Consider the following 26,934-nt stretch of genomic DNA (forward strand, 5'->3'; position numbering starts at 1 on the left):
TGCAGCTCAATGACCTGGTGCACAAAGTCTCTGTAATGAGGAATATCATCCTACTTTTCAACAGTCTTTGTGACCTGTGCACAGGTTCATGGGCACGCCCATCGAGAACAATGAAGGGTGCAGGAGGGAACAGGTCTTTGAGCCTCACATCACAAGCAGTCTCCTGAATAATACAGGAAGGTTGGTTATGCAAACACAAGGGAGAAAATGGCAAAGAGTAACCTCTAACATCAGTTTAAACTGCAGAATCTTGATGGGCGCCTGATTTGCCAAGAGATGACACCTTGACAGTCTCCGCATCAGGCCATAATTTCACCCAACGACCAGAATAAATGGAATTGTTAAGTGGGTGCCTATCTCCAAGAATAACATCCACTGCTTCCACTGGCAGACTGAACCCATTCAATTGGTGGAGTTCAACAGCCAGGAATGGAGGTATATGTATAGATTCAAGTGGAGGACCCTTCCCTGTTGCTGAGACAGAATGTCTTCTAGAACAGAGAAGAGGATTGGCGGGCAGATGCTCAGACTCACAAAATCAGAGTACGGCACTCTCCTGCCCCAATTTGGGTTTATCAGAATAGCCCAATCTATTCTGACCAACTTTAGCACTCTGAGCAGGAGAGGTAGGGATGTGAAAGCATTAATGAGACTTGAGTCCCAATTCCTGTGAAATAAGTCTACTAGGGCGTTCTAATCCTACCACGATCCGCACAAAGCCTCTGTGGGACTGCAATTCTGCATCCTTCAAGTCAGTTAACACCATCTAGTCCCCTGGAGCCAAACCAGAAAATACATGGGCCAAGAGCCACAACTTGAAGGTGCTCAGAAGCTGGAGGTCTAAAACTGGCCTGACTCCTCTGTTCTTTTTGGGTAAGAAAATACAAAACAAAAAATAGGAAAAACACCCCCTGCCTTTACCCACTTCCGACAACCTCTCTACAAGAGCCTGCCTCTAGGCACTAGCGACGCTCCTGGCTGGGGCACTGCAGACCATACACCTGAGGAAATTCAAGCTCTGGCCACGCAGGCCCAGGTCTGCAAATACATAAAAGCCATAACAAACGATGGGAGCTCCAGGCTCCGATGGCCTCACAGCCAGCTTATACAAATGCACCCAGGAGGACTGGGCTAAGGTGTTAACACCCCTTTTCAACCAAGCCTACATTGCTGCACAGATACCAGAGTCAAGGAAGGGCTCCATCCTATGCCCAATCTTCAAAAAAAGGAGACCCGACTATTCCATCTAATTACTGACTTATAGCCCTCCTGGACCTAGAGGCCAAAGCCTACGCTCGGTCTCTTCTCAAACAGCTAAAGGAATGGGTCACGAAAATAACATCTTGCCTTACTTACAAACCGGGTGCCGCGCTGCTGCCTCAACAATCGATAATATCACTGCACTTGCCATATTGAGTCATTGCGCAGCCCAAAAAAGCAATCCTCCTCTTTACAGCTGTTTCATTGATTACAGTTGCGCATTAGATAAGGTGGACCGCAAAACACTTTGGAGAAAAATAAGATGCATGGAAGTTTCCCCGGCGGCTGCTCAGGCCATCATCTCTCTGCACTCACATTCCTGAGTACGAGTGAGAACGGGCCCCACAACTATATCCTCTAAAATCACAACCAATGGCGGCCTGAAGCAGGGCTGCGTCCTAGCTTCCTCCTTTTCAACCTAAACACAGCTGACCTGGGGAAATTCTTTGTGAGTACGGTTGGAACTTGGCCTTCCGAGACAATCCCTCACCCGCGAGGCTGACACCCTGAAATTCTAAATAAGGGTCCTAAAAGCACAGGAGAACACACTTAAAGCATGCTTAAAAGATATATTTGAGAGCCTTGGGAATCCCTGGCACCGACAAGTTCAAAAAGCTATAACCTCTACTCGGACGTTATCCCTTACACAGCCTGGAAAAGGCTAATCAACAGGCAGCTGAAATTAACCTCACATCGGCTGGATAACCGCTCCTTAAAGACCTCAACTATCCTATCCTCCCTGAATGATTCCTACCTACCGAGGAAGTCACAACCATACCTCTCAGAAGGTATAAACAGATGGGTCCGCAGAGACAACTTACTTATGTGCTTTCTAGGCCTAACAGTGGCCGACTCCAACCATTAGTCCCCTTCGGGAAAGGAGGGGGCCTGCAGATTTAAAGAAATAATCATGGCTCCACCTTCTGTGCTGTTGTCCCACACTCGAAGTCCCACGGAGCTCTCCCCTTATACCAATTCATTTAAAGAAGGAAATCCACTCATGCTTGGAGGCATTGTCACTGTGCTTCTCCGTCACTGACACACGAACCCTATTGAGATGCTGTAAATATGTCAAGAAGCTTGAAGACCTACTTCAACCCCGCCCTGCACCTCGCAACCCGCCACCTTTGCTCAAAAACTGATAACGGACTATTTCATGGTGTGATCCAGAAGTAGGATATGGCGCTGCAAGAGTCTCTCCGGTAATGCATAACACACTAAAATGAAAGCGGCACCCTTTCCTCACCCCAATTGCCCAACATACTTTTTGCTCAGGCCCAACCCTGCACATTTTTATCCCCCCTCCTCCACCCCCTGGGGTATCAACACCTGCGCTTTGCACTTTATTTGTTTTACTTACTGTCCAAAAAAGATCGGGCATGTCACTGGATTTTTAGACCCTTAAACATAGATCGTAAATATGGCTTCCTCATTCACCATATAACCTTACCTTTGCTATGGCTAACTTTAGTGCTCCTTTTATCCTTTTAATAACTGTTTTATTTGTAAATTGTTATGGTTTTAACTAACTAAACAATAAAGTTTACTTTACCTTACTTACCCTCTCTATGGCCAATCTGGCCTGCAGAGACTGAACTTTCTGTGGCAACACGGAGATGTAACCTGCCGAAGTGTGAACAGATGAAAGCGGAAGAAGTGAAAGATGAGGAAGGCTGATGCCAAGGGAAGACCATAACCATGCTGAACAATCTGCAGTACTCAACTGGTCTAAACTTATAGCATAACAAACAGGCAGGAAAAATGAATTTTGCCCTATACAGGCCACACAAGACCTCTGGTGAAGGAATAAAAGCATATTGGTCAGTACTTCTGCGGGTAGGAGGAGGACTAATATTCTTGCACATGGGCCCTGCTGACACCACTATGCCCTCTTGAGCTGTGAAAGGGTTGTGCTGGCTATTGCATTCTAGCACAGGGACGCCCTGTTGCTGGGGCAGCTGTGCGCTCTATAAAAATGATGACATAACATATTGTATGGGTTGTGAGGGTTGCCTCTGGCAACAGATTAGACCCCGAGAGAATCCTCTGAATTTCTGGTATTGCTGATGGAATTCACAGGCCGCAGAGAATAATCCACAAAGAGCGGGATGTAGGACGGCCGTGCTTTTTAATTAGAAAATCTTTTATCGTCAAACAGCATCCCCATAGGGAATGCCTGATGACACCAGAAAATCACATAGCGAGCATCCAGACGTGATGCCTGATCACGACACTGGTGGCCATGGTATAACCCACAAAGTCCGTAGTTCCACAAACTCATACAAACGTTATGTGAGAAACTTGCAGAAACCTAATTCAGGGTTCAATGAACTACTACGGGAAAGGTGTAGGTTTATCAGATTTAGAAAGTGTCCAACTGGTTTAAATGCTAAACACATTAAGCAAAATGAAAGGGTAATGATTTTATTCCAACTGTACTACAAGAAAATGAGGAACAATGACCCAAAAACCAGTTTCTTTCCTCTCCCAACGTTTCTCGATCTATAACTTATCCAAAAATCTCAAAGCTTGTTCGACATACACAAGCTTAAAAAACATCTGACGTAGGGGAAATATTGTGCTTATTTAGAAAAGTGTTGTGTTGTATTTCACGCTTGCCTTTCCCTAAGAATTGTTCCCCCTTGTTCTCTGTTCCTCTCTCCCCACGTTCGTGCATTGTGATGTAATCAGCTGGCATTCTAGAAAGCCACGTAATCCGAAGTGTACTAAGTGTGGTATTATCGGACATTTCCAGAAAGTATGGCAGAGAAAACCGAATGGTAGAGTTAAAATGATTGAGCAGAACGCAGAAAACAATTCTGGTTCGTCTGATGAAGCTGAATGTAACTTGTGTGTGCTTAATGTAATAGATGCACATGCCTCTAATACAAGTATCAATGAGAAGGGAAACAAGAAGGGGAGAGGAGTTGACCTAACGGCTAGGGCGCTCGACCTCGGACCCGGGAAACTGGGTTTGAGTCTCGGTAATGACGCTGAACATCCTGTGATTCTGGGCAAATTACTTAATCTCCCCGTGCCCAACCAAAAAAAATAAATAAATGAATGTGGGTCCTCCTGTAACGTAACTGGTGCTATGTAAAGCGCTCTGATACCTGATTGGATTCGGGTCAAGTTTGCGCTATATAAAACTCGGCAAAAAAAGAAGAAACCCATGTGCGTAATAGCCATAGCTGATGTGAGTATTTCAATTGTTGCCGATTTAAGATCACCATACACTATTGTCAACAAAGACGTGTGGGCTGAGAAGTTCGTGCATGTTCTAGGTCAAGATCTTGACTTACCCAATATCACTTTAAAAAAATTCCCAGGGGAACCCATTGAGTTGGTAGAATACTGGAAACTTTAAATTTGTATTCAAAAACAGAGAAACCATGAGCAAACTGTACGTTTCTTCCACTGGACCCTCTGTATTGGGATGGAAAGACAAATGCAAATTGGGCATAACACTTAATCCCAACAGTCCCTAACCTGTGTTGTTGACAAAACCAGAAGATGATTTTAGGTCAGTCATTTCTAGAAAGTTTCCTAAAGTATTCAGTGGTACCATTGGAAAATTAAAAGGGTTTTAGCACAAAATCCAGCTTAAAGCCAATGCTGTACCAAGCGTCCACAAGGTCAGACATATTCCTTTCTCCCTAAGAGAAGAAGTCAATACACAACTGGGTGGCTTACTAAATGCTGGTATCATTGAACCTACAGAATCTTCCGAAAGGGTTGCGCCCTTGGACGTGGCCTGGAAGTCCAATGGTAAGTTGAGGTTATTCATTGACTTACGAGACCTCAATAAGAGAATTCTAGTAGATCAACACCCTCTCCCTAAGATAAATTAAATGCTTGCACTTACCAAAGACATGAAAGTGTGTTCCACCATCGACCGAACAGCGGCTTACCATCAGGTTTTGTTACACCCAGACAGAAAGTGCCTCACAACATTCATCTCACCCTTCGGTTGTTATAGATTTAAAAGAGTTCCCTTTGGACTGGCCTCGGCGGCAGCCTTGTTCCAGAGACTAATGCATTAAATTTTCAAGGGTTTCAGGAACGTGCTCATCTTCCAAGATTTTGGTGATGGGCAAGAACAAGAAAGACCATGACCAGAGGTTATTCCAAGTTCTTAATACACTGCAAAATTGTGGTATGACTGCCGAGTATAGTAAACTCAGATTTGCTGTGAGGAAAGTCACGTACCTAGGTCATGAAATCACGCAGAATGGTATCAAGCCTAAGAGAGAGTTATTGAATGCTATTCGAGATGCTCCTGTGCCAAAGAACAAAGATGAGTCGAGAACATTTTATTCCAAGTTTGTGAGGAATTTCTCTTCAAAAACATATGACATCAGACAATTGATGAAGTCAAAAAACACGTTTGAATGGTCACCTTGTTGTAAAAAAACATTCAACATACTCAAAGAGGAAATCTGTGATGCTCCTCCATTGCATGGTTTTGATCCCGAACTTGCTAGTGTGGTCACTACCGATGCCAGCGGGAGAGGTATAGGAACCATTCTTACGCAAAAAAATGAAATAGGTGGAGAGGTCACCATTGCTATTGCTTCGCTCTCATTAACCCCTACTGAGGAAAGGTACTCGGTTATAGAGCATGAAGCACTAGCAGGTGAATGGGGCATGGAACACTTCAACCAGTACATTTGGGGGAAAACATTTTTTCTACGCAGTGACCACGAACCCCTCACCAGAGTACTTACCACAAAAGGGTTGTATGCCGCATCACCTAGACTTGCACGCATGTCAGTAACATTGTTGGGACTTCAATTACGAGGTGCAGTATTTGCCTGGTGTTAAGAATGTGGTGGCAGATTTTCTCAGCCGCTTACCTCTCCCAGACTGTGGTGATGTTGAATGTAAGGAAGAAGAATTCTGTGTAACCAGCATCACAGAAGAATTTCCCAGCATTTCCAGAGAGATGTGGGTAAAAGCATCTGAACAGAATGACATTTTACAAGATGTAAGCAAACTGATTCTTGGTTGTTGGCCGAGCAAGAAAACTGTTAGAAAAGAGTTAAGAACATACTGGGAACGGAGACACGAGTTGTCAGTAGAAAGCGGACTAATTTTGAGGCAAGGAAAGGTTGTCCCTCCTGAATTGAGTGATTGCAAGAAGCAATGTGACTCTAAGCATATGTGCAACCTTTAAGTCTCAAGGTGGGGGATCGAGTGAGGGTCAAGAAGAGCGGGTTCATTGAAAAAAGTCAGAATCGCTATTCCCAACCCCTTGTTGTTGAAAAGATATTCTCTAATTCTGCTCTACTTAGTGATGGCAAAGTCTGGCATGTTTCTGCGCTCTCTGTGCGAGAAAGTTACGGATAGCTTGGGCGAGAGTGGTGAATTTCATGCTCATGCAACTCAGGCTCAGCGTGCTGTACGTGACCTTGTGCGCAAGAAACAAAACTATGATTGGATGCATGAAGATGAGTTAGGATCAGATGAAGAAGGTAACAATACCTCCATGCATTCCCAGCTTGGAGAAGTCAGCGTCCGCTCTACCCAGGGGCATAACGATACACTGGGTGAACAACTTGCTCTTGGTAATAGTGATTCTAGTGATGTACCATGTATGAGTAGTTCCAGCTCGCCAGAAGAAGAGGGGATCCCGCTAGTGATTCTGTAACCGAGGGCGGTGGTATGGGCAAGTTTGGACGGGTCATTGTTAAACCCAGCACGTTAATAGACTTGGTATGTGATTAGGGGTCACTCCCTCTGTACCCCTTTTCATTGTATATTATTCTGTTCAGCTCCTCTTTCTCCCTTTCATTGGGAAGGAGAGGTCTTGTGTTGTAATTCACTCTTGCCTTTCTTAGAATTGTTACCCCTAGGTCTCCGTTCCTATCTCCCCATGCTCGTGCATTGTGATGAAATCAGCTGGCAATCTAGAATGCCAGCTGATTCCAATGACAGTTATCGTCATCTGCAAGTGTACACGGTACCACTCCTGAGTTTCTGGTGTGTTATCTTTTTATGCCATCAACTCACTAAAGATCTTAAATCTACGCTGTGTCGGAAGATTCCTTACAAAAATTTGCATGATGATCTACTTACTGAATGAAACCTTTGTACTTTGCAGGGCATACTTTCTTAATTCGAAATGGCCCTGTATTTCAACCAACACTTTTAGACAATGCTGATATTTAAAAAAAAATAATCTGAAAATGATCAAACACTTTATGAGAGGCCCTACACACTAAACTACCTGACTTGCCTGTCGAAATAACTACACATCTCTGGATGGATTTACTTCTGTCTTGATTTGCTCAGTCATGCTCATTATGACGGCACTGTGTTTGTGACAAACACATGGTTAGCAACTGACTGTGCAGCTATTCTTTCCTCTCCAGCTCCCTCAGGATATTCCATTCTCTAACGAGATTTCTCAATGGGTTTTGTGCTGCGATGGCAGATTTTAAAACTTCTTCATGCTGTCCCTAAGTGAAGATCAGAAAGAAGCCTTCCCACTCAAATCGTCACAATAGTGCTGATTTACAAACCACCCAGAAAATCATCAGATCCAAGATCCCCTTAAGCAGATTAACAATTTTTAAGACATTCATCTTCGCTGCCCTAAATGATAAACATGTGAACTATGAGAAAAGTTGAATACATCAACGCTTTCACTCATCCGTGCTACACCTTGGCTTTTCTCTTATCATAGGTCCCAAACACTTCTAAGGGCATGCTTTCTTACCACTTTATATAGATACACTCACTATAACTTTGCTCTTTGTTCAAATCTGAAAACAATCTACTCTACAGTTCTACATCAAGATACGTTTCATTAGACGACGCATATACCCCCCCCAGACTACAAGACCCCGGGGAGGGCGGGACGTGTTCTCCTCCCGTTGAGCCTCCCTTGCGTGTGAAACCCCCTGTGGGTCTGAGACTGCATATTAGTGGGGCTCCAAGAATTTGCCGTATGTGACTGTATTAGCCAGCTTGGTGAGATCACTCCGACGGACAACACTAGACCGCTGGCCGGGGGGGGCCCAAATCTGAGGAACTACAAATCGCACCCTTAGATCTACGCCACACTTCGCGGAGGAGGGGGTCTGATCCACTGCGGTCTGTATCCCACCAAATGGCAAGCTCAGAGAAGTCCAAGACAACAGGCCTGAAGGGTCCCAAACCGGTCCAAACAAATAGACTGGACCGATACAAAGTCCCTAAAGACACACCTCCAGACCCACATCCAAGAAACAGGTCCATGGGTGAACCTGGAGGGGAGAGCCAAGAGCTTACTCTGCGAGATGTCATGGAGGCTATCGCGGGGATCAGGACCTCCTTGGAACATAAAATGGACACCCTCTCAATTGAAATGAACCTCATCCGGGCAGAGCTCACCAAGGCCACTGAGAAGATTAAGACAGGTGGAAATCACCATGGCGAGTCTCGTGGAAGACGTGACACATCTTCAAGAAAACGGGAAAGAGCTGCAAGCGTTCCGTAAATTTACAGAGCACAAACTGGATGATTATGAAGGGCGCCTCAGGAGAAACAACATACGCATACTGGGGGTCCCTGAAAACGCGGAAGGACAGTCACCGGACCTCTTCGTGGAAGAACTCATTGTGAAATACCTGCAGCCAAAAGTACTCAGTAAATTCTTTGTTGGAGAAAGGGCGCACAGAGTCCCGGGGGGTCGTCCTAGACCGGGGAGCCCCTTCGCATCCGTTGCTGGCGAGAGTTTGAAATTTTAGAGACAGAGATGTAATCCTCCAAAATGCCAGAATGTCCTCCCCCAGAGTGCAGGGTAGTTGGGTTGGGGGATCACATTGGGTTGGGGGTTATTGTTCGATTAATGTTGGGGTTTTTTCATTGGCAGTACAGGCTGACTTGATTGCAAAAGACACAGAAATCTATCTAGGAATCAATGTGTGCGCAGTGGGACAAGAATGCTAAAATATTACGTTGGAATGTTAACGGGCTTGGGAACAAGATAAAACGTAGCGTGGTACTCCAGCATATTAGAAGACTTACCCCTGATGTTGTCATGCTCCAAGAAACACACTTGGTTGGTAACTTATGCCAGGCAATGCCCAGGTGGGGATACACAATGATAGCTCACGCTGGCTTCACATCTAGTTTGCGTGGAGAGTGGATATTATGATCAGGAATTCATTACCTTTAACGGTAACTTCCACTTGGATTGACGATCGGGTCAGATACATTGGGGTCACGGGTACTTGGGAGGGCCAAACCATTACTCTCATGTCAATCTATGTTCCACCTGGTCTACAGGCCACCACATTGAAAGACCTTAGTGCCATTTTACTAGCACTACCGGATGGGTTGCTAGTACTGGGGAGGGATTTCAACTCTGTAATCTCAGGCACATTAGATCGTCCCCCGCCCTCCCGTGTGCTTGGACAGTCATCCCGATGGCTGCCTGACTTTCTCGAGGCCACGGGACTTGTTGATGGATGGAGGACATACAACCCAGATAAAATACAACACACGTTCCATTCAGGCGCACATGACAGTCTCTCCAGACTGGACTACATTATAGTCTCAGGACTACAAATTGCATGTATCCATGAAATTAGACACTTAGCTAGGGGAATCTCTGATCACTCCCCACTATGGGTTCACTTAGTCCTCAGCCGCGCACAGGTGGGCAGGATTGCCCCCATTAACCCGTGTTATCTGCGGGACCCGAAAATACGTAGAGATCTGATCAAATCCATTGACGACTTTTTCAAGGATAATGAGGGAACGGTGGAATCGTCCCAAACATTGTGGGAAGCCTTTAAAACAGTGATCTGTGGCCAAGCCCTATCGTTGATATCAGGGGAGAAAAAGGACAGACGCAAAGATATTTCTGACGCTAAGGCGGAGATTAACCAACTAGAACAAGACCTGGAAACAAACATTACACCGAGGCACTCCACACACTTCACCTTAAACAGGATAGTTATAGGGCGTTAGGGACCGAAAAGCTAAATCTCTGGGACGGGACAAGTTGGGCAGAATCTATGACCTGGGTGACAAGGCAGGGAAGCTAATAGCTTGGCTTGACAAAAAGGAGAGGGCCAGCAGGCTGGTCCCTGAGCTTCGATGTGTGGGGATGCCCCCCCATAACGGACCCACAAGACATTGTTAACCAATTTGCAGACCACTTCCACACCGTTTATACCTCCGTAGCCCCATACACTGAAGACTACTCTACTGAGCTCGTGAGAGACATCTCTCCCCACACTTTCAGCTGACGACCGTAAATTTCTTGACTGTACCTTGACTACAGACGAAATAGCACTTGCAATACGTTCGTTACACTCTGGCAAGGCATTGGGTCCCAACGGTATTCCGATTGAACTGTACAAACTAAGACCCGACAAGCTGGCTCCATACTTAAAGACCATGTACGAGGATAGTCGAGAGCGGGGTTTATTGCCAATAGACCAGAGAATAGCTACCATTATTACCATCCACAAAGAAGGTAAACCTAAACCTAAATCATCATATCGCCCTATTTCGCTCCTCAACGCAGAACCTAAAAACCTGGCCAAACTACTTGCTATTCTATTAGTGAAACTAATAGGGGGCCTAATACATCCGGATCAATCTGGCTTCATGCCACACAGAAACACGGCAGTGAATCTACACAGAGTCCACTGTATTCTGGGTAGAGCGACCACTATTCAAGAGCAGGCAATAATTGTCTCCCTGGATGCCACGATGCCGTTCAATACTGTAGAGTGGTCCTATCTCTTTGCGACCCTCGCGAAGATGGGGTTCGGACCGGGTTTTATACAATGGGTACGCCTCCTATATCATGAACTTATGGCGCAAGTTGAAGTCAATAACAAAAAATCAGGAACCTTTCAGCTTAGTTGGGGGACCCGCCAGGGATGCCCCCTCTCTCCCTTATTATTTACTTTAGCCCTAGAACCCCTTGCGGCTTGGATCCGGAAAGATCCAGTCATACGCGGACTGCGTTGGTCCCCAGAATGGGAAGATCGTATATCCCTCTACTTAGATGATATATTTGGCAGGTAGGTTTTAAATACCTAGGGATATTCTTCTCCCTGGATCAGACGCTTCGCTATGCCCGTAACCTTGTCCCACCACTGCAAAGACTCAAACGAGACATAATGAGCTGGAAAACGCTCCCTCTCTCGCTGTTGGACAAAGCAGCTCTTTTTAAAATGATGTTGTTACCCCGGTTTTTATATGCATTGCAGAACTCACTTGATCCCATCCCTAACTCCTACTTTAGAGAAATTGAGGGGCTCCAGCGAGATCTTCTGTGGGACGGAAAACCGCAAATTGCATTACATAAACTTACCCTCAACTAGTACGATGGTGGGATCAGCCTACCGGACATTAAGAAATATTACTGGGCAACAGACCTAGCAGCGAATAACCATGGCATATATGGCCAACCAGACAACCCCGGCTTTACTATGGACAGGTGGCTCCTCCCCGGGTGACCTACAATTGGGTGCTATATTCAAAACCAGGTAGATATCCCTTTACGGGGCCCACTAAACATTCGAATGATGTCTGGCATGCAGCCTATGGGTCGCTCGGATGGGGGAAGAAACTTACTCTAGCAACTCCGCTGTGGGACTCCCAAATGCTGGGTGATCTTTGGAAATCAAAGGGATTTGACAGGTGGGAACTTATTGGGATCTCGCGTGTCAGGGACCTCTGGGACAGGGGCGACATGAAGTAATTTGCTACACTTCAACATCAATATGAGTTACCGGACTCAGAGCGATTTCGCTACGCACAGGCGCGCCATGCACTTCGATCACTCCTTCCGGTGGGGTACTCCCTTCCTGACGCTTCTCCACTTGAGGACAGGATACTTGACGGTCATTTACCGGAGAAAACCATATCCTTAATATATAAAAAAACTGATAAATAATATGGAAAATCCCCTTCACGCGCTACGGGAAAAATGGGTGAGTGACGTTATTGAAAAGGGCGATGAGGAGTGGCAGGAAGCGGTATCCTTCCCTAGAATAGTCGCGATTCCAGCACGCCTGCGAATGATACAGTCAAAATCCTTCACAGAGTCTAGGTCACTGGGCCCCAACTGCTACATATGGGAACATCAGGGGGTGGGGACTGTAGGAGGGGATGCACTCAGCTAGGCACATTTATCTACATAGCACATAGCAAATCTTACTAGCAAAATTACATGAGGTAATCAGCAAAATACTGACACTCTCCCTCCGTCCGGAGGCACGCAGAAGACCTTGATTGGTGCATGCACAGGGAAAAGACAGTCTATATAGCCCGAGGTTGCCCCCAAATATGGTCCAAAATTTGGGACCCATGGAACTCTTATTGGGGAAATATATGTAGCCCACCCCATAGCATCGACTTTGATTATGCCCCTACCCCATAGATTCCAATGGAAAGTAATGTGTCACTAATGATGAAATGAAATTAAATGAATGAAATGAAAGCGGCTTTTATATAGCGCATGGCTACCCGGGAGCATCCCAGCGCTGCGGAGTGTGGATAGAGGAGGATGCGGTTACGGGAATAGCCAGGTTTTCAGATGTTTGCTGAAGGTGAGGTGATTGGGTTCCTTGCGGATGAATAGAGGGAGGCGTTCCAGAGCCTTGACGCATTGTATGAGAAGAGGCGTCCGCCCGTCCGTGCCTTTTTGATTCTGGGTGTGTCGGTCAGGAAGAGATCGTCTGAGCGCAGATTTCTGGTGGCTTTGTATGGTTTGATCAGGTTCTTGATGATCGGGGGGCCCTTGCCCTGTATATTTGTGTGTGTAATGCATAGGGCTTTAAAATGTATTCTCTCCTGTATTGGGAGCCAGTGAAGTGTTTTTAGGGCGGGCTTGGCTGAGCAGTGTTTGCTTGTGTTAGTGAGAAGTCTTGCTGCTGAGTTCTGGAACATTTGGAGCCTGGCGACGACCGATATGGGGGCGCCTAAATACAAGGCATTACCCTAATCCAGCCGGGAGAGAACAAGCGACTGTATCAGGAGCTTTCTTGAGTGGTTGGGTAGGAGGGGCAGTATTTTACGTGTAGTTCGAAGGAGGCCATAACAGGTGGCAGCAGTTTTTCTGGCTTGGGTTCTGAAGGTGAGCCCGTGGTCGAGCCAGATGCCAAGGCTTTTTATTTCTTTTTTTTGCTGTAGGAGCTGGTCCCATGCAAGTGGGCCATAGCGAGTTGGGGTTGAAGGATGGTTGGTTCCCGAGTAGCATGAGCTCCGTTTTTTCGTCGTTGAGTTTAAGGTGTGAAGCACTCATCCAACTATCTCCTTCTTTTAGGCAGGTGCACAGATTCGTCGAGGAGTGTTCCGACTGATTGAGTGCCACAATTAATTGTGTGTCATCTGCGTAAGTAACTATTTTGACTCCGAAGGGGGTTACTATCTCAGCCAAAGGGGACATATATACATTAAAAAGTGTGGGGCTTAGGGATGAGCCCTGGGGAACCCCGCATTGAAGCGGCACTGGTTGGGATCGAGTGTTGTCTTCGAACACTTGGAAGGTTCTGTTTGTCTCCATTATAACCACACTTGCCAAATCCTTTGTACTGTATGTATATGCCAATGACTTAATAAAAAGAATTATAAAAAAAAAAAAGATACGATTCATTCGTTATGCAACCACTAATAAAACTTTTCTAATGCAGATAAACATTCTTGGAAACGCTACACCCTTCCTCTACTGTCTTTGCACAAATTCAAATTTCAATAACACAACGATCCTAGTTCAACTTGGATTTGAAAAGGAAAAAAATTAAATTGAAGTGTGTAACTGGGGCATTCTTCCTGATCTAGGGAAACATCATATATCAACTAATTTGGAAAAACTATCAATTAAAATACCATCATGTTCTAGCAGACTTAATTTCCACAACTTGCTTCCCCCAAAAGGTTTCTTTACACAATTGCCCACAAACCCAGACGTTTAATGCCACACTTAATTCTTTCTTTAAAAAAAAAAACCTCAATAATACGACTAGAACTATCTGAGAATGTTATGCAGGAGCCATTGCCAAATAACCTGGTAGTCCAAACCCTAACTCAGACCCTATTCCAATTCCCATGAGCTCTCCTTTTCAGTGTGTCCTTGTCACAACAGATGGAGTCTTTTATGTTCTTGCATAATTAAAACCCACAAATGCCTGAGCAGAGACCATTCTGGCATGGCTATTAAAGGAGCATCTCATCTTATTAGTACCACTAGCACGGGAGATGACAAATCTTTTTCATGTCTCGGGCTCAAAAAGTAATTAAACAGTCCCCTCCTAAAATAAAATAAATAAATAATACACTACACATCAGCTTTAAGTAACTGTACGCCTATGACAGCCTGTTCTATATTTGCAATAATCACTGAGTTTTAAATTACATTTTTCCTAGATGTACATTCTTGCATTCACAAATCAGGAGCCTTACCGAAACTGAAACAAAACCGACCTTCTGGGCTTTTTGAAATGGTATGTTGAGCTGGACAGAAGGACGACACTTGCAGTCCTTTTAAGCCTCATGGAGGTTTTTGTTACTATAAGTCACCAAACTATTTTGGAAAGGTTGTACCCATTGGCAAATGCCTCATACTATACCTTAACATGATTTAGGTAATTTCTATCAAACCACCTAAGATGGTAAAACCTGGATCATTCTTATCAGATTGTGGGATCCCTTCTGTCCATAGGCATTCTCAATATCAATCTTGGCCCTTTATTTTCATTAGTAGTCTTTCAAGGTGAATGCCTATGGCAATGATACAAATGATTCTGTGATTGTCAAAGACCTCCAAAATGCCTTTTGCCAGTCCAGACCTGAATGAATTAAAACCGGCTCAGACTTAACTATTCTAAAACGGAGGTTGTTCTGATTGGAAATAAACAGAGAGGTGCACCCAAACATCCCTCTCTATCTGCTGCTTTTTAAGTGAACTTTTTCAATCAGCAGCCAAAGTAAGAAAGAAAGTAGGTTCTATTTTGGATGCGGCTCAGAAAATTAGGAAGGTAGAACAACACTGTTTAAACAAATATGCAAACTTCAATCCATGTGTCAGCTGCTGAACACTATGTATTGAGCTCTTATGGTTGGAGGAGCAATTTAATGTAGGCTCGATTTTTGAAACATACTAAATGCAGTGCACCACACAATCCCCTCTTCTAGGCTACAATTGGCACTGACAGCAACACTGAGACTCATTTTTTCTTAGGAATGTCAGAGAGAAGTAGAATACTGCAAAGTCGAAGTGAATTACATTTTAACTAAACTGCCTGCATATTACTACACTAATAATTTGGCCCCTTGTACCTGCAAAATGCTTTAGTACCTTACCAACAGGCATGCACACCCTTTGGTGCTCAAGTGAAAATCTGTAATGCTTACCAAGTAACAAAGGAGAATTTTACTTTTCTGCCCATGCTACTATTGTATGGAATGAATTACACAGAGATTTCCAACTGAGAATTTCCTTAGCATTATTTAAAAGAAATCCTAAAACTGAACTTCAGTTCATCATGGTGTCTTCAATTGTAATCCCTGCTGGCCGGCACTGATGTAGAATGACACACAGCACAGAGTCCCATGGGCTATATGACTGCAGTAGTATCATGATTTGTAATTGTCACCAAACTAATATAACTTGAACATTTTGAACCTTAAACATATTAGCAGCGTCTTCTGCACAGCTATATGTGCTTGTTAACCTGAGTTTGTTGCAGAAGACAATGCTGTAGTCTATAAGTGGCATACAGATATGATAATGTGGAAACCAACATTTTAACCCTTGTGTAAAAATGTACCGAAAATACAAGTAAAGCGTCAAGTACTTATCGGACAGTATGTCTGTACTATACTTTGTAGAAATTACTTACAACATGAAGTCTTGCTCCCAACATGGTTGGCCTCCTCTCACTGCAACAGTAGTGCTTTTCACATTTTGTACTTTCAAAGTGACATATGTATTAAACTTATCTGAAAGAAATATTGAAAAGAATTTAAAATAAACATACTGGGATACATGGAGGATAAAAAGTTGCACTTTTGAGATATTGTATGCTAATAAAAGACGCACTTTGTAATTAATATATAGTTACAAAAAATTCAAAGAAACACATAAGATAAATATGAAAAGTACTCGAACAGCCATAAACCACAGCACTAAATTACTGAATAAGAAATCTCAAGATCAAAGTAATGATGGAAGTTGAGTAGTAAAAATACAACAAGTATGGGGGTTAAAGGGATACATAAAGGAGCAGCCACCACATGCAGAGAATTTCACTGAGCCAAGCTATACCTTATGATACAGGTTAAGACAACATTCAGAGTATGTAGTACTGACAGGAAGGTGGACTTCATTTGAACAGTATAACATGGATAAGAATAAAGCACAAGAGAGGGGAATGGGCATTGTAGTTGAAGAAAATTCCATATTCGTTTTGGGAGTTTCATCTTTTTTTGTTGGAATTCTTCAATTATGACTTTTGTTGTGGTATGAAGAAGCTACACAGGGTCAATCACATATGCTTTTCTTAACCTCAAGGAAAACTGAAAGCACGCCTCTTGAAAGACGCTTTACCCTCCGATCCCAATATAATTGGGATCCTCCTCATTCACTCCTTCAAAAGAGGTGGGACCCCTTTTGGTGTAGTTTGAATTTTTTTTAAATGCTGGATTTGAACATCCACAGAAGATCCCGATCCCCTACATCATTATATGCTTAGGAGTTTCACATCTACTATAGCACCAGCACTACAAAGTATCTTCCTGTCACAAGTGTGAGAAGTACCAAATGTATAAAAAGGTGCGAATTTCTTCCCCCCCATGTGCAACCCCTACTATAGAGGGACTAACCAGGCTGTTTATCATGGTCTCAAGCTGACATTGGAGAATATGTCAATAATAATATCTAGTGAATTGTAAGGCAACTTTAATTTTGCTGTATAGTTTTATAACTTCACAATACTTTCAGATAATATAAACTTGCATACAAATGAATTGTATATCAACATTAAAATACTTTAAAAAGAGAGGGTCAAGTTTCACAGAGGTGATTTTATGATCCCAAAAATACATTATAATTTTACTCCTCAACAGATCAGTCACAAAAAAGTTATCAAAAACATTGCATAAACAATTCTAAATATTAAACATTTCGACGGTCCATGATGTAGAGTTTCAAGAATACTGGAGAAAGAAAAAACACGGGTTTCTTTTCACCATATTATACATTTCTTTTGAATTTGAAATAAATGTATATCCATATAAGGTGTCATGTATATCTGCCTTATTAAACTGCCTGGTATGTTACACTAATAGTACTGAAGCACCCAAAGCATTTGAGTAAGGGTGACATCAACAGAGACAACTAAGGATTCAGCTGTCAAAGTGATGACTGGAGCAGAGTTGTTATTGTAAAGTTGATTCAGAAGAGCTTTGTCCAGTTTGTTTTTGTTCGTGGGGAAGATAAGTAGAAAGTTTGTCTTATGAATGCTCCAGAGAAGGAAATTATTTGACATCAAATTCTTTTGGAGATGGAAGCCGTCAGTGTGAGAAAGTCTGTTACTCCTATGGATGTTGCATTCTTTTAATAAATCTGATAGGCGCTCAACACTGAGGTTAAATAGCAGTAGAGCTGGAACTCTGCCTTGAGGTAGGTAACAGATTGTCAGGATACTGATAAGCAATTGCTTCCAATTGTGATCAAGTGGCATTGATTAAGGATATAGCACGAGAACCAGATTAGAACTTGGTCATATAAGCCCAAATTGTAGTTGGATAAGTTTTAAGATCCTGACACAATCTATTGTCAAAATAGATGTTGTAAATTTGCCCTTCCTCCAGGCTCACCCAGGATTTTTTGCCTTTTTATTGAACTCTATTTTTGTTGGCTGTAGGACTCTGAGCACTTTACCCCTGCTAACCAGAGGCAAAGTGCTTGTGCTCCACTCTTAAACATGGCAAAATTGGTATTCCCTCTGATTGGCACATTTAATATACTTGTATGTCCCTAGTATATGGTACTACAGGTACCCAGGTGTAAGCTGAATGCTACTTGTGGACTACAGAACCAGTTACGTCCCATAAGAGTACACCACTCAGTGTACTCAACACGGTGCGCACTACTGTCAGACCCAACAGTCGTGCGCACCATGTTGAGTATACTGAATGGTGTACTCTTAAGAGACATAGTCAGTAACTGAGACGAGCAGGCTCCGTCACGAGGCAGAACACATAATTTGATTACTAACAGAAGAGAACAAGTCTATGAGAATACTTGTGAGTGCAGGCTAAACTTCCCATTTATTGCAAAATAAACCTTTGGCCAGGCCTTAACCCTCTTTTGTAGTACTTAATTAGACCTTTAAAAGCTCATACGGCATGGTGCATGGTATTTAATAAGTAGGACATGTATATTTAGGGTTTTACATGTCCTGGCAAAGTCGTTTTTCACTGTGGCAAGGCTGGTGCTCCCATAGGTTAAAACTGGTTTCTAATATTACTTTTACTAAGAGGTAAATTCAGATTGGCAACAGCTATAACAATGGGTCAATGACTTTTACAATCCAGATTGTTTTCCAAGTCAGATTTTATATTACTATTTTGGAAATGACATGTTCAGAAAGTTTTGTTTCATTTATTGTTTAGTTAATAAAAACCATAACAGCACAGAGACAAAGACAACAGAATGCATTGGTACGAATAAAATCGCACTAACGTGACAACAAAGTTAAAGATTACGTCTGAAGGCACTCTTTATATGTTTTTGGTAAAATATTCACGGAAGCGCCTAAGTTCACTATTGTTCAGTTAAAGAGAGCCCCATTTTATGTGATCTGAGCCACATGTCCATCTCTGTGTTAAAGTGCAACAGTGCTAGTGCTGGCCCTGACTAAGAGCTAGTTAATTTTCTCTGCTGGGAGATTATAACATATATTATCAGAATTTCCTTAATAAAATTGCAGGGGATTACTAAAACCATGCTTAAAATATTAAAGTTGGACCTATTACCCGAACCTCTCTTAAAACGAATTGGATTACCTCTGGAGGAGCTAATATGTGTTACCAAAGTGCCTTGTTAAGTGCAGAAGATGATACAAACCCTTCTTAAAAACATAAAAGTGTGAACCAACATCACGAAAATAAGAATGTCTAGACTTGATGATTTACTAAACTAAAAGTAGCTTTCTGCCGCCCTTGTCCCTAAGCTGGTGGGATAGCGGCGATATTATTCTATCCGTTCACATCTCCGCTAGCAGCCACACCAAATTATAAGTGTAAAAGTAGCCTATTCATATACCATTACACAGCTGTAAGAACGTTTTATGCACGAGCAGCCCAACCCTATTGGGCCTGTTTGCATGTTGACCACTTCTGCAGATAACCCAGATTGAGCATGTCCGTGGGCACAACCATACGCAATTTTGTTTGCCATGACCACCCTAATACAGCAGATCAATTCCTGGTTTAGTTGAAGTAGTGTGCTATCTGCTTTTGGAAATACGTTTGACTGGGTGTAGCAATGACACGAGTTAATCAACAAAGTTTCCGCATCTTGACAGAACTCATGCGTCAGACTGTGTAAAGCAGAGCGTGGACGCTTCTTGGCACATATGGACCACTTGGGCCAGGAAGATCGGCTTCAACAGTTGCCTCCTAGTTGAGTCTAATTTGCGGCAACAGCACAGTAGGTGCAGTCATCATTCATATTTGTAGCTGCACAGCCTGCATTGCCCGGCTCCTCCTTGGCTGGCCCAGGCAGGGTTAAAGCCTTTCACTGGTAGTCCTGAAAGCTGTATGTACAGGCTCGACCTGCGGGTCTGCTTGTTTAGAGTTTCAAAGAGGTATTGTTGCGGCTTCCCCACCAACTAGGAACTGTTCAGAGGGAGTAAGGTAGCCGATTTTTTTAATGGCCTTAGGTCCTGGTCCCTTGACATGTCCTTCAATTCACCGTTGATTTCTTTTTTCCACGCTCTGTAGGGTATGTCCACATTCTTCAGAGCTATTTCCTCTCTGTTTAGAGACTTAATTGCGCCCTGCAGGGAGTGGTGTCTTTCAGGTGTCCCTTTAACAAGCTGTCAGGGAGTTTCGTGACCCAGATGTGATATTTCAATAGGGCAGCTTTACAGTCTAGAGAGATTGTTTCACCAGGCCGAATTCCAGTCTTAACCTAGACCGTCAGATGCAGCATGGCTGCTGGAAGATCTTCCTGTAAGTGGTACAGTGAATAAGCTTCACAGCATAAGCCAAGGCTTCGGGGTAGGCTTGATGCCCCTACTGCAAGGCTGGGAGGAGAGTCGCGTTTATAACACTGAGAATGGGTGCGGCTGACGCACTATCGAGTGTCAAATTCAATTGATTGCTGCCATAGATGATTGCTGCCCTTTCGTGTTCAGAGTTTTAACATGTGTGGTGTGTTTGGTATTGTCAGCCAATCAGACTCTCAGGCAATTATATTTTCTGGCAGTGTTGATGACCATACTGCCCAGGTGCCACTTGAGGTGTTTCTTATTTCTGTATCTTCCAAAAATGAGACCCATTGTCTGGTCCTGGTTTACCCTGAGGTAATTTTCTATGTTGAAGGTATTTAGAACGTTCAGGGTACACTGAATACCTGCTTTGGTGTGGTCAATTATCACAATATCATATGCGTATTGGATAATATGAAGTTTGGTTGGCCCATGTTTGAGGAGTACTAGGAAGCCACTCTCCATATATTTCCCCAAGTCAGCATTGGATGGGTTAAATAGGGGTGGAGCGAAGATGCACCCCTGCTTCAGGCCCCAAGTAGTGTTAATTTTGGGTGTAACAGTGCAAGCCCTGATTTTCACACGGCCCCAAGTCCCCGTGTATAATGACATTATTGCCCTTAACAATTTTAGTGAGATGCCCCAAGTTTCTTCCATAGGATTGCCCGGTCCACCCTATGAAAGGTTGCATGCACCGTAGTCTATGAAAAGAGTGGTAACTGATTGCTTTGTGTAGCTTGATGACTTAAGAATGATAGTGGAGTGATGTTATCTACTTTGGACGCAGCCGCCCGGAAGCCTGCCTAAAAAAACAGCAGGACTTTGCGTTCTACTGCCCAGGCACCAATTATTTGAGCAAGACTTGAGCAAAGGGTTACGTCTCCAGAACCAAGAGCAATTAAGCGGTAATGTGAAGCTTTGGTCTGGTCCCCTTTCCTATATATTGGCCACTTAATAGATCCCCTTGCTGCATCCAGGACTATTTCTGTCAGAAAGGCATGGTCAAAGAGGGGGTTAGCAGCCTGGACCACTCTTCAGGTGCACTTTGAATATACTAGCTGGAAGGCCATTTGGGCCCGGCGATCCATCTGTTTTCATGAGCCTGATCATTTTCCTGGCCTTGTCAGTGGAGGTTAGTTCCAGGATTGCGCTTTAATCTGGTTCTACTGCTGTTATCAGCACTATTTGACAGAAACTGTGGCTCTTAAGTGTGTATAACTCCTTCACGTGCCTTATCCAGGCCCCCTCCGAAACTCAATTTTCCCTTATAACTCATGTTTTTTAAATTTATTAATATACTCCCAAAAGCGAGCCTCATTCTAAAATTTAAGCATTTGGAAGACCTTTGCTCATTACTTTTGATCCAGGGCATTTTTTTGCTCCCATATTGTTTTTATATGCAAGGTTCGTGTGAGCTTTACCACTGCAGCAGACTTTTCTTTAGGGTTTTGTGTGTAAGCTCGCAGGGCCTTTGTTAGCAAAACAGTTTAGGAACAATGATTAAAATGACATGGACCTTCAAAGCGAGCAAACCAAATAAATGTATGTACCAATGGATACAAAAAATATAAGATTTGCTTTATTTTTATGACTTTAGTTGTAAACTATGGAGGGATTACATGTACATGTTCATGTTTCTTCACACATCCAAAGTTGAAACAAAGAAGGAAGGACATATATTTCATAAGTTTATTGAGTATTCCTTTTTTCATCAGCAATCAAACTTAATCAATAGGCTTGAATATATATCAACGTACGGTTTGAAAAGAATAACAAATTCATGTGGTCATGGCTTTATCTGTGTTGAATCCTACGCGCGTTTCGGCTTGGAGCCTTCATCAGGACGCCATGTAAATATATTTCAGGTAACCTTAAAAAGATGTCGATATCAGAAAAAAGGAGAATAATGTGACGCTGTAAGTCTCACAAATATAATCCGATCTGGATAGATTTCAATACCTTAGGCACTGAGCTGGCTAGTCTTATCAATACATATGTGTATATAATAATAGACTGCCAAAGCTAATACTTTCACATATAACAAATGCTCAAGTATAGTTTGGCATATGATTGCACTCGGCTCACTGGATTTTTAGATTAAGGGTAATGGTTGGAGTTTTGTACACTATTGATTTGAAAAAACTTCAGGGGTGGGTGATTCCTCCCGATTTTAATGGTATGCTTTTTGGAGACCCACTATCTTCCATACGTTGTCTGGAAAACCGAGTGCAAAGAGACCAAGGTAGCGTCTGGGTGTATTGGCCACTCCTTTGAGTTGGTTCTACTGCTGTTATCAGCACTATTTGACAGAAACTGTGGCTCTTAAGTGTGTATAACTCCTTCACGTGCCTTATCCAGGCCCCCTCCGAAACTCAATTTTCCCTTATAACTCATGTTTTTTAAATTTATTAATATACTCCCAAAAGCGAGCCTCATTCTAAAATGTAAGCATTTGGAAGACCTTTGCTCATTACTTTTGATCCAGGGCATTTTTTTGCTCCCATATTGTTTTTATATGCAAGGTTCGTGTGAGCTTTACCACTGCAGCAGACTTTTCTTTAGGGTTTTGTGTGTAAGCTCGCAGGGCCTTACATTAGGATCCTCAGGTGGAGACAATGGCTTTGTTGTACTGAATTTGTGGCCTCCCTTCCCTGCCATTCCTTAGGCAGGCGGGTTTGCTGTCATAGTTCTACAGAGAGGCTCTTAAATCATCTATGGGGCAGTTCCATACACGAAGCGTGATCGATGGGCATGTGTGAGTTTTCTCAGCATCTAGATTCCCTTGCCAGGCAGAGACTATAGAGTTATGTTCTGGCCTCCACTTGATTTTCCTCACAAGGTGCACCGATTCCAACCCTGTCGAGAGGCACACATTACTGCTTGTTTCTGCTTTAGTTGAAGTTAACTCCAGGGTAAGGCTTAGAGGGTTGTGGTCATATTCTGGTCAATTGTCTATCTTGGAATTTGCAAGCAGCTCGACTAGACCCGTTGACATTAGAACAGAGTCAACTGTCGAGATTCCTCTGCGGGTAGGGAGAAACAGCAGGTGGTTTCCTTGTGCCTCACACTGCTGTTGTGCCCAGATCAGTTTGTAAGTCAATAGAAAGTCTTTCATGCTTTCTTGCTCTTTGGAGAAGGTGAGAGGTTCGCTTGTGTCCCCAGCCAGCGAATATTGAAACCAGCAGAGAGCAGGATTTCATAGGTTGGAAAGCCTATGAAAAGACCTTCCAAACAGTCACATAGATCTTCTACCAGAGTCGCCTTTGACAGTTTGGTGCATTAAGGTAGCAATTTACTAGCAACAAAGCTGTTGGTTTGTGCTTGATTTTTATTCCCCTGATGGTAACTGTTTCTAAAACTGGAGAGCTGAGCATAATTGGCATAGCCTCTACCTTCATCATATGTTTGATAAATATGGATAGGCCTCCTGAGGGGCGTCCTAAGAGGCTGAGAAGTGATGCCGGCTTAAAGATTTTATAGTATCCCGGTTTCATTGATGGAGACCGGGCCTTGGTCATTCGGAAACACAGGATGGCATTCTTCTCCAGGGAGGCTAATGCTTGCTTGCTTGGCCTAATGCTTTTAAGGCTGGCCACGTTCCATGGTCCTATTGTGAGATATGGCACTACATTTGTCCTCAGAGTTGAGATTGATGGGCTTTTGTGAGGCTAGGGATGGTACTCCAGTCTTGATGTTGGGGTCTGTGCTAGCCACCCTATTTATTGCTCTGACTGAAGGAACTATCGTAGAGTACCGTCCTCTGATTTTCCAAACATGATACTATTAGGGGGATTACGTTCTTGGTTACTGCTGAGGCCAGACTGTGATGACCACCTGTCGTGCCCCTTAAAATGCTCGCATTTCTGAGCTGAAACGTGGTAGAAGTACACATGGATATTTCAGTGCCTCTGGCATTAAGAGTTCAATCCCCCAATCCGCAAAAAACATAAATTACGGCTAGGACGGAATCCCTGTGGCCCTCCCTCCTCCAGCCTGTGATGGTAGCTTGCATTTGGGAATGAGGAATCAAACCACACCCACGCTAAATCTTCCACCGTGAGGTGCTTCAAGGAAGAGATATGGTCAAATAACCTTAGAAGATTTCCTCTGTTAAGTGTGTCATGGTGACCCTTAGGCCAATAATGGGGTATGTAGGCCGATTTGAAGCCCTCATAAGATGCCGCATGGTTAGTTCCGCCAAATCTAGGTAGAGAATTTGACATTTTTAAATCAATAACAGTAGTCCAACTGAATGAGCATGTCATAGTTTGGTCCTAAACATAATGACATTTTTTAAAACACATTTATTGGAACTCGAGACTGTCACTTTTTACATCTTTTTTTCTCATATTGGGTAAAATGACTTATTTTTAGATATTTGTTCAGATGAAAGAGGCATAATAAATCAGGTATTTTAAGTTTATTTTTATAATTTATATATTTGTTTAAATATATATTTTTTTTACCAAGATGAACACAAGTCCGCTCAACAAGCGCATGAAAACATTCTCATGCATCATGAATGTATCAATATAGTCATTCACACATCTGGAAACTAACATTAGACCCACAGCATTCTCTATTACATAATAGCAAACCTCACAGGTCATATAGAGACAATAGGCTGTGTTATTCTTGATTTGTGTGGACCCCTGTTTTAGTGAGCTCTCCAGATGAAGCAATGCCATCATCTTTGTGTTCCATGCCATAATACACCCTCAATCGCCCCCAGATCTTTCTGAATTTGCGAGGGAATCCCTTGCTTTGATATTTCACCTTTTCTGCTGCCATATACAAATCCATCCCTTGGCGCCATTCCCGCGGGGATGGTATCTCCAATGCACCCCAGTATCTTGCCACGTCTTGTTTGGTCAACCCAAGTCCCAATGTGCAAACGGTAAGTTTGGCTCGGGGGTAGGGGGGGGGGGGTGGTCTATGTTATTAGGGATGCTGAAGAGTATTAATTTGGGACCTAGTAGGAGTTGTTCTTCCAGTACTTGAGAAAGCTCTGCAACAATCTCCGTCCAGTATGTCTGTATGCAATGGCATCCCCATATAGTGTGGATGAGCGTATCCAGTTCTCCGTGACATCTTAGGCATGTGGGAGTCCCCCATATAGATAGTGTAGGTGTTAGTATTTCTCTAACCATATTCTCTAAAGACGGTATGTAGGGTGGTCTTGTGGAACATAGATCCAGTCATTTATGGCAAATAAATGGGATGCCTAATAGTAGCCTTCGATGTCTGGCAGCACTAAGCCTCTGTTGTATTGAGACCTTTGTAGTGTACAGAGTGATTTTCGGGGGTGGCCATGATTCCATAATAGTGTCCACAGCCCTTAATTAATTGCTGTAAAAAGAGCTGTTTCTACTGGGTAGTAAGTGTTCAGGAGAGAATTTAGTAATTTGGGTAGGGTAATCATTTTAAAGAGGGCAGCAATGCCCATTAGCTCAACGTCCATTAGAAAACTGGTGAGCACCCGCCCGACGTTGCGTGTGGTACAGATCTCCTTTTGGGTGGTCATGAAGATATCTAAGTATTGGAAACCTTTATTTGATATTTAAAGATCCCCCCTGGAAGAGACAACCCCGGTGCTGGGACCTGTGGGGCATAGGTTAATGACTCGGTCCACTTGATGGTATAGCCAGAGTGGGCCCCATATTCATCTATTACCTCAAAGAGGTTTGGGATGGTAACCTCGGGTTCTGATACATAAAGAAGCATATGGTCTGCGTACAGTGACAGTTTTTCTTCATATTTATTTTATTTGTTTGAAGAGTTTTATATAGCGCTGGCTAGAGCCGGAGGTATCAGAGCGCTTTACATGATGAATATCGTTACAAAAGAACAGTGTTTCATAGTTACATGAGTTACTAGAGAAAAACAGAATAGAGAAAATCAGTGTTTCATAAATACAACCGTTAAAAGAGCAAATTAGATAACATAGAAACAAGTCATAAGGGGCATAGATGGTAGAGAGGGAAAAAGTACAGGGGTTTGAATACAGATCAAGTCTGGGAGCCTGGACAAGGAGAAGAGAACTTCAGGGGGTACCAAAAAAAGTCAGATTGAGTGAGTCGAACAAACCGGAGAGGGTCCAGGGAACAACAACAACAACCAGTGCCGGACTTCTTCCCTGAGAAGGGCAGCAAATTAGAAATGGAAGGGGTGAGAAGGAGGGAGCGAAAGGGTGCTTCACAGGTTCAAACACGAAAAGAGGGGTGTTGCAGACTCAGAGGCAATGTTCACTTCGGCGGCACAGGTCACTGACCAGCGGCATGAATCAATCAGGGGGATTATCGAAAACCGCAAGATGTACGATCCAGGAAAAGGACCCCAATAGCTTTGTAAACAAGATGGCGGGAAAACAAAAATCCGAACGAAAAGCCAATAATGAAACCTACCCCAGAAACAGGGCTGAATGGATGCCAAGCAACAGTGGTTC

The 26,934-nt window shown here is 43.3% G+C and overlaps 1 protein-coding gene across 4 annotated transcripts in view; it reads right to left on the reverse strand.

Annotated features, from left to right (window-relative positions):
- UNC13B (unc-13 homolog B) overlaps positions 1-26,934 on the reverse strand; it is a 2,660,654-nt gene that overhangs the window by 2,209,199 nt on the left and 424,521 nt on the right. For all 4 annotated transcript variants that reach the window (XM_085628130.1, XM_085628129.1, XM_085628128.1 and 1 more), the window contains exon 3: positions 16,113-16,212. In XM_085628130.1, coding sequence (XP_085484256.1) covers positions 16,113-16,212 — 100 coding nt within the window. The remainder of the gene's footprint in view (positions 1-16,112; positions 16,213-26,934) is intronic.

This window comes from Triturus cristatus, chromosome 2_1 (assembly GCF_964204655.1).
Source record: "Triturus cristatus chromosome 2_1, aTriCri1.1, whole genome shotgun sequence".
Taxonomy (NCBI): Eukaryota; Metazoa; Chordata; class Amphibia; order Caudata; family Salamandridae; genus Triturus; species Triturus cristatus.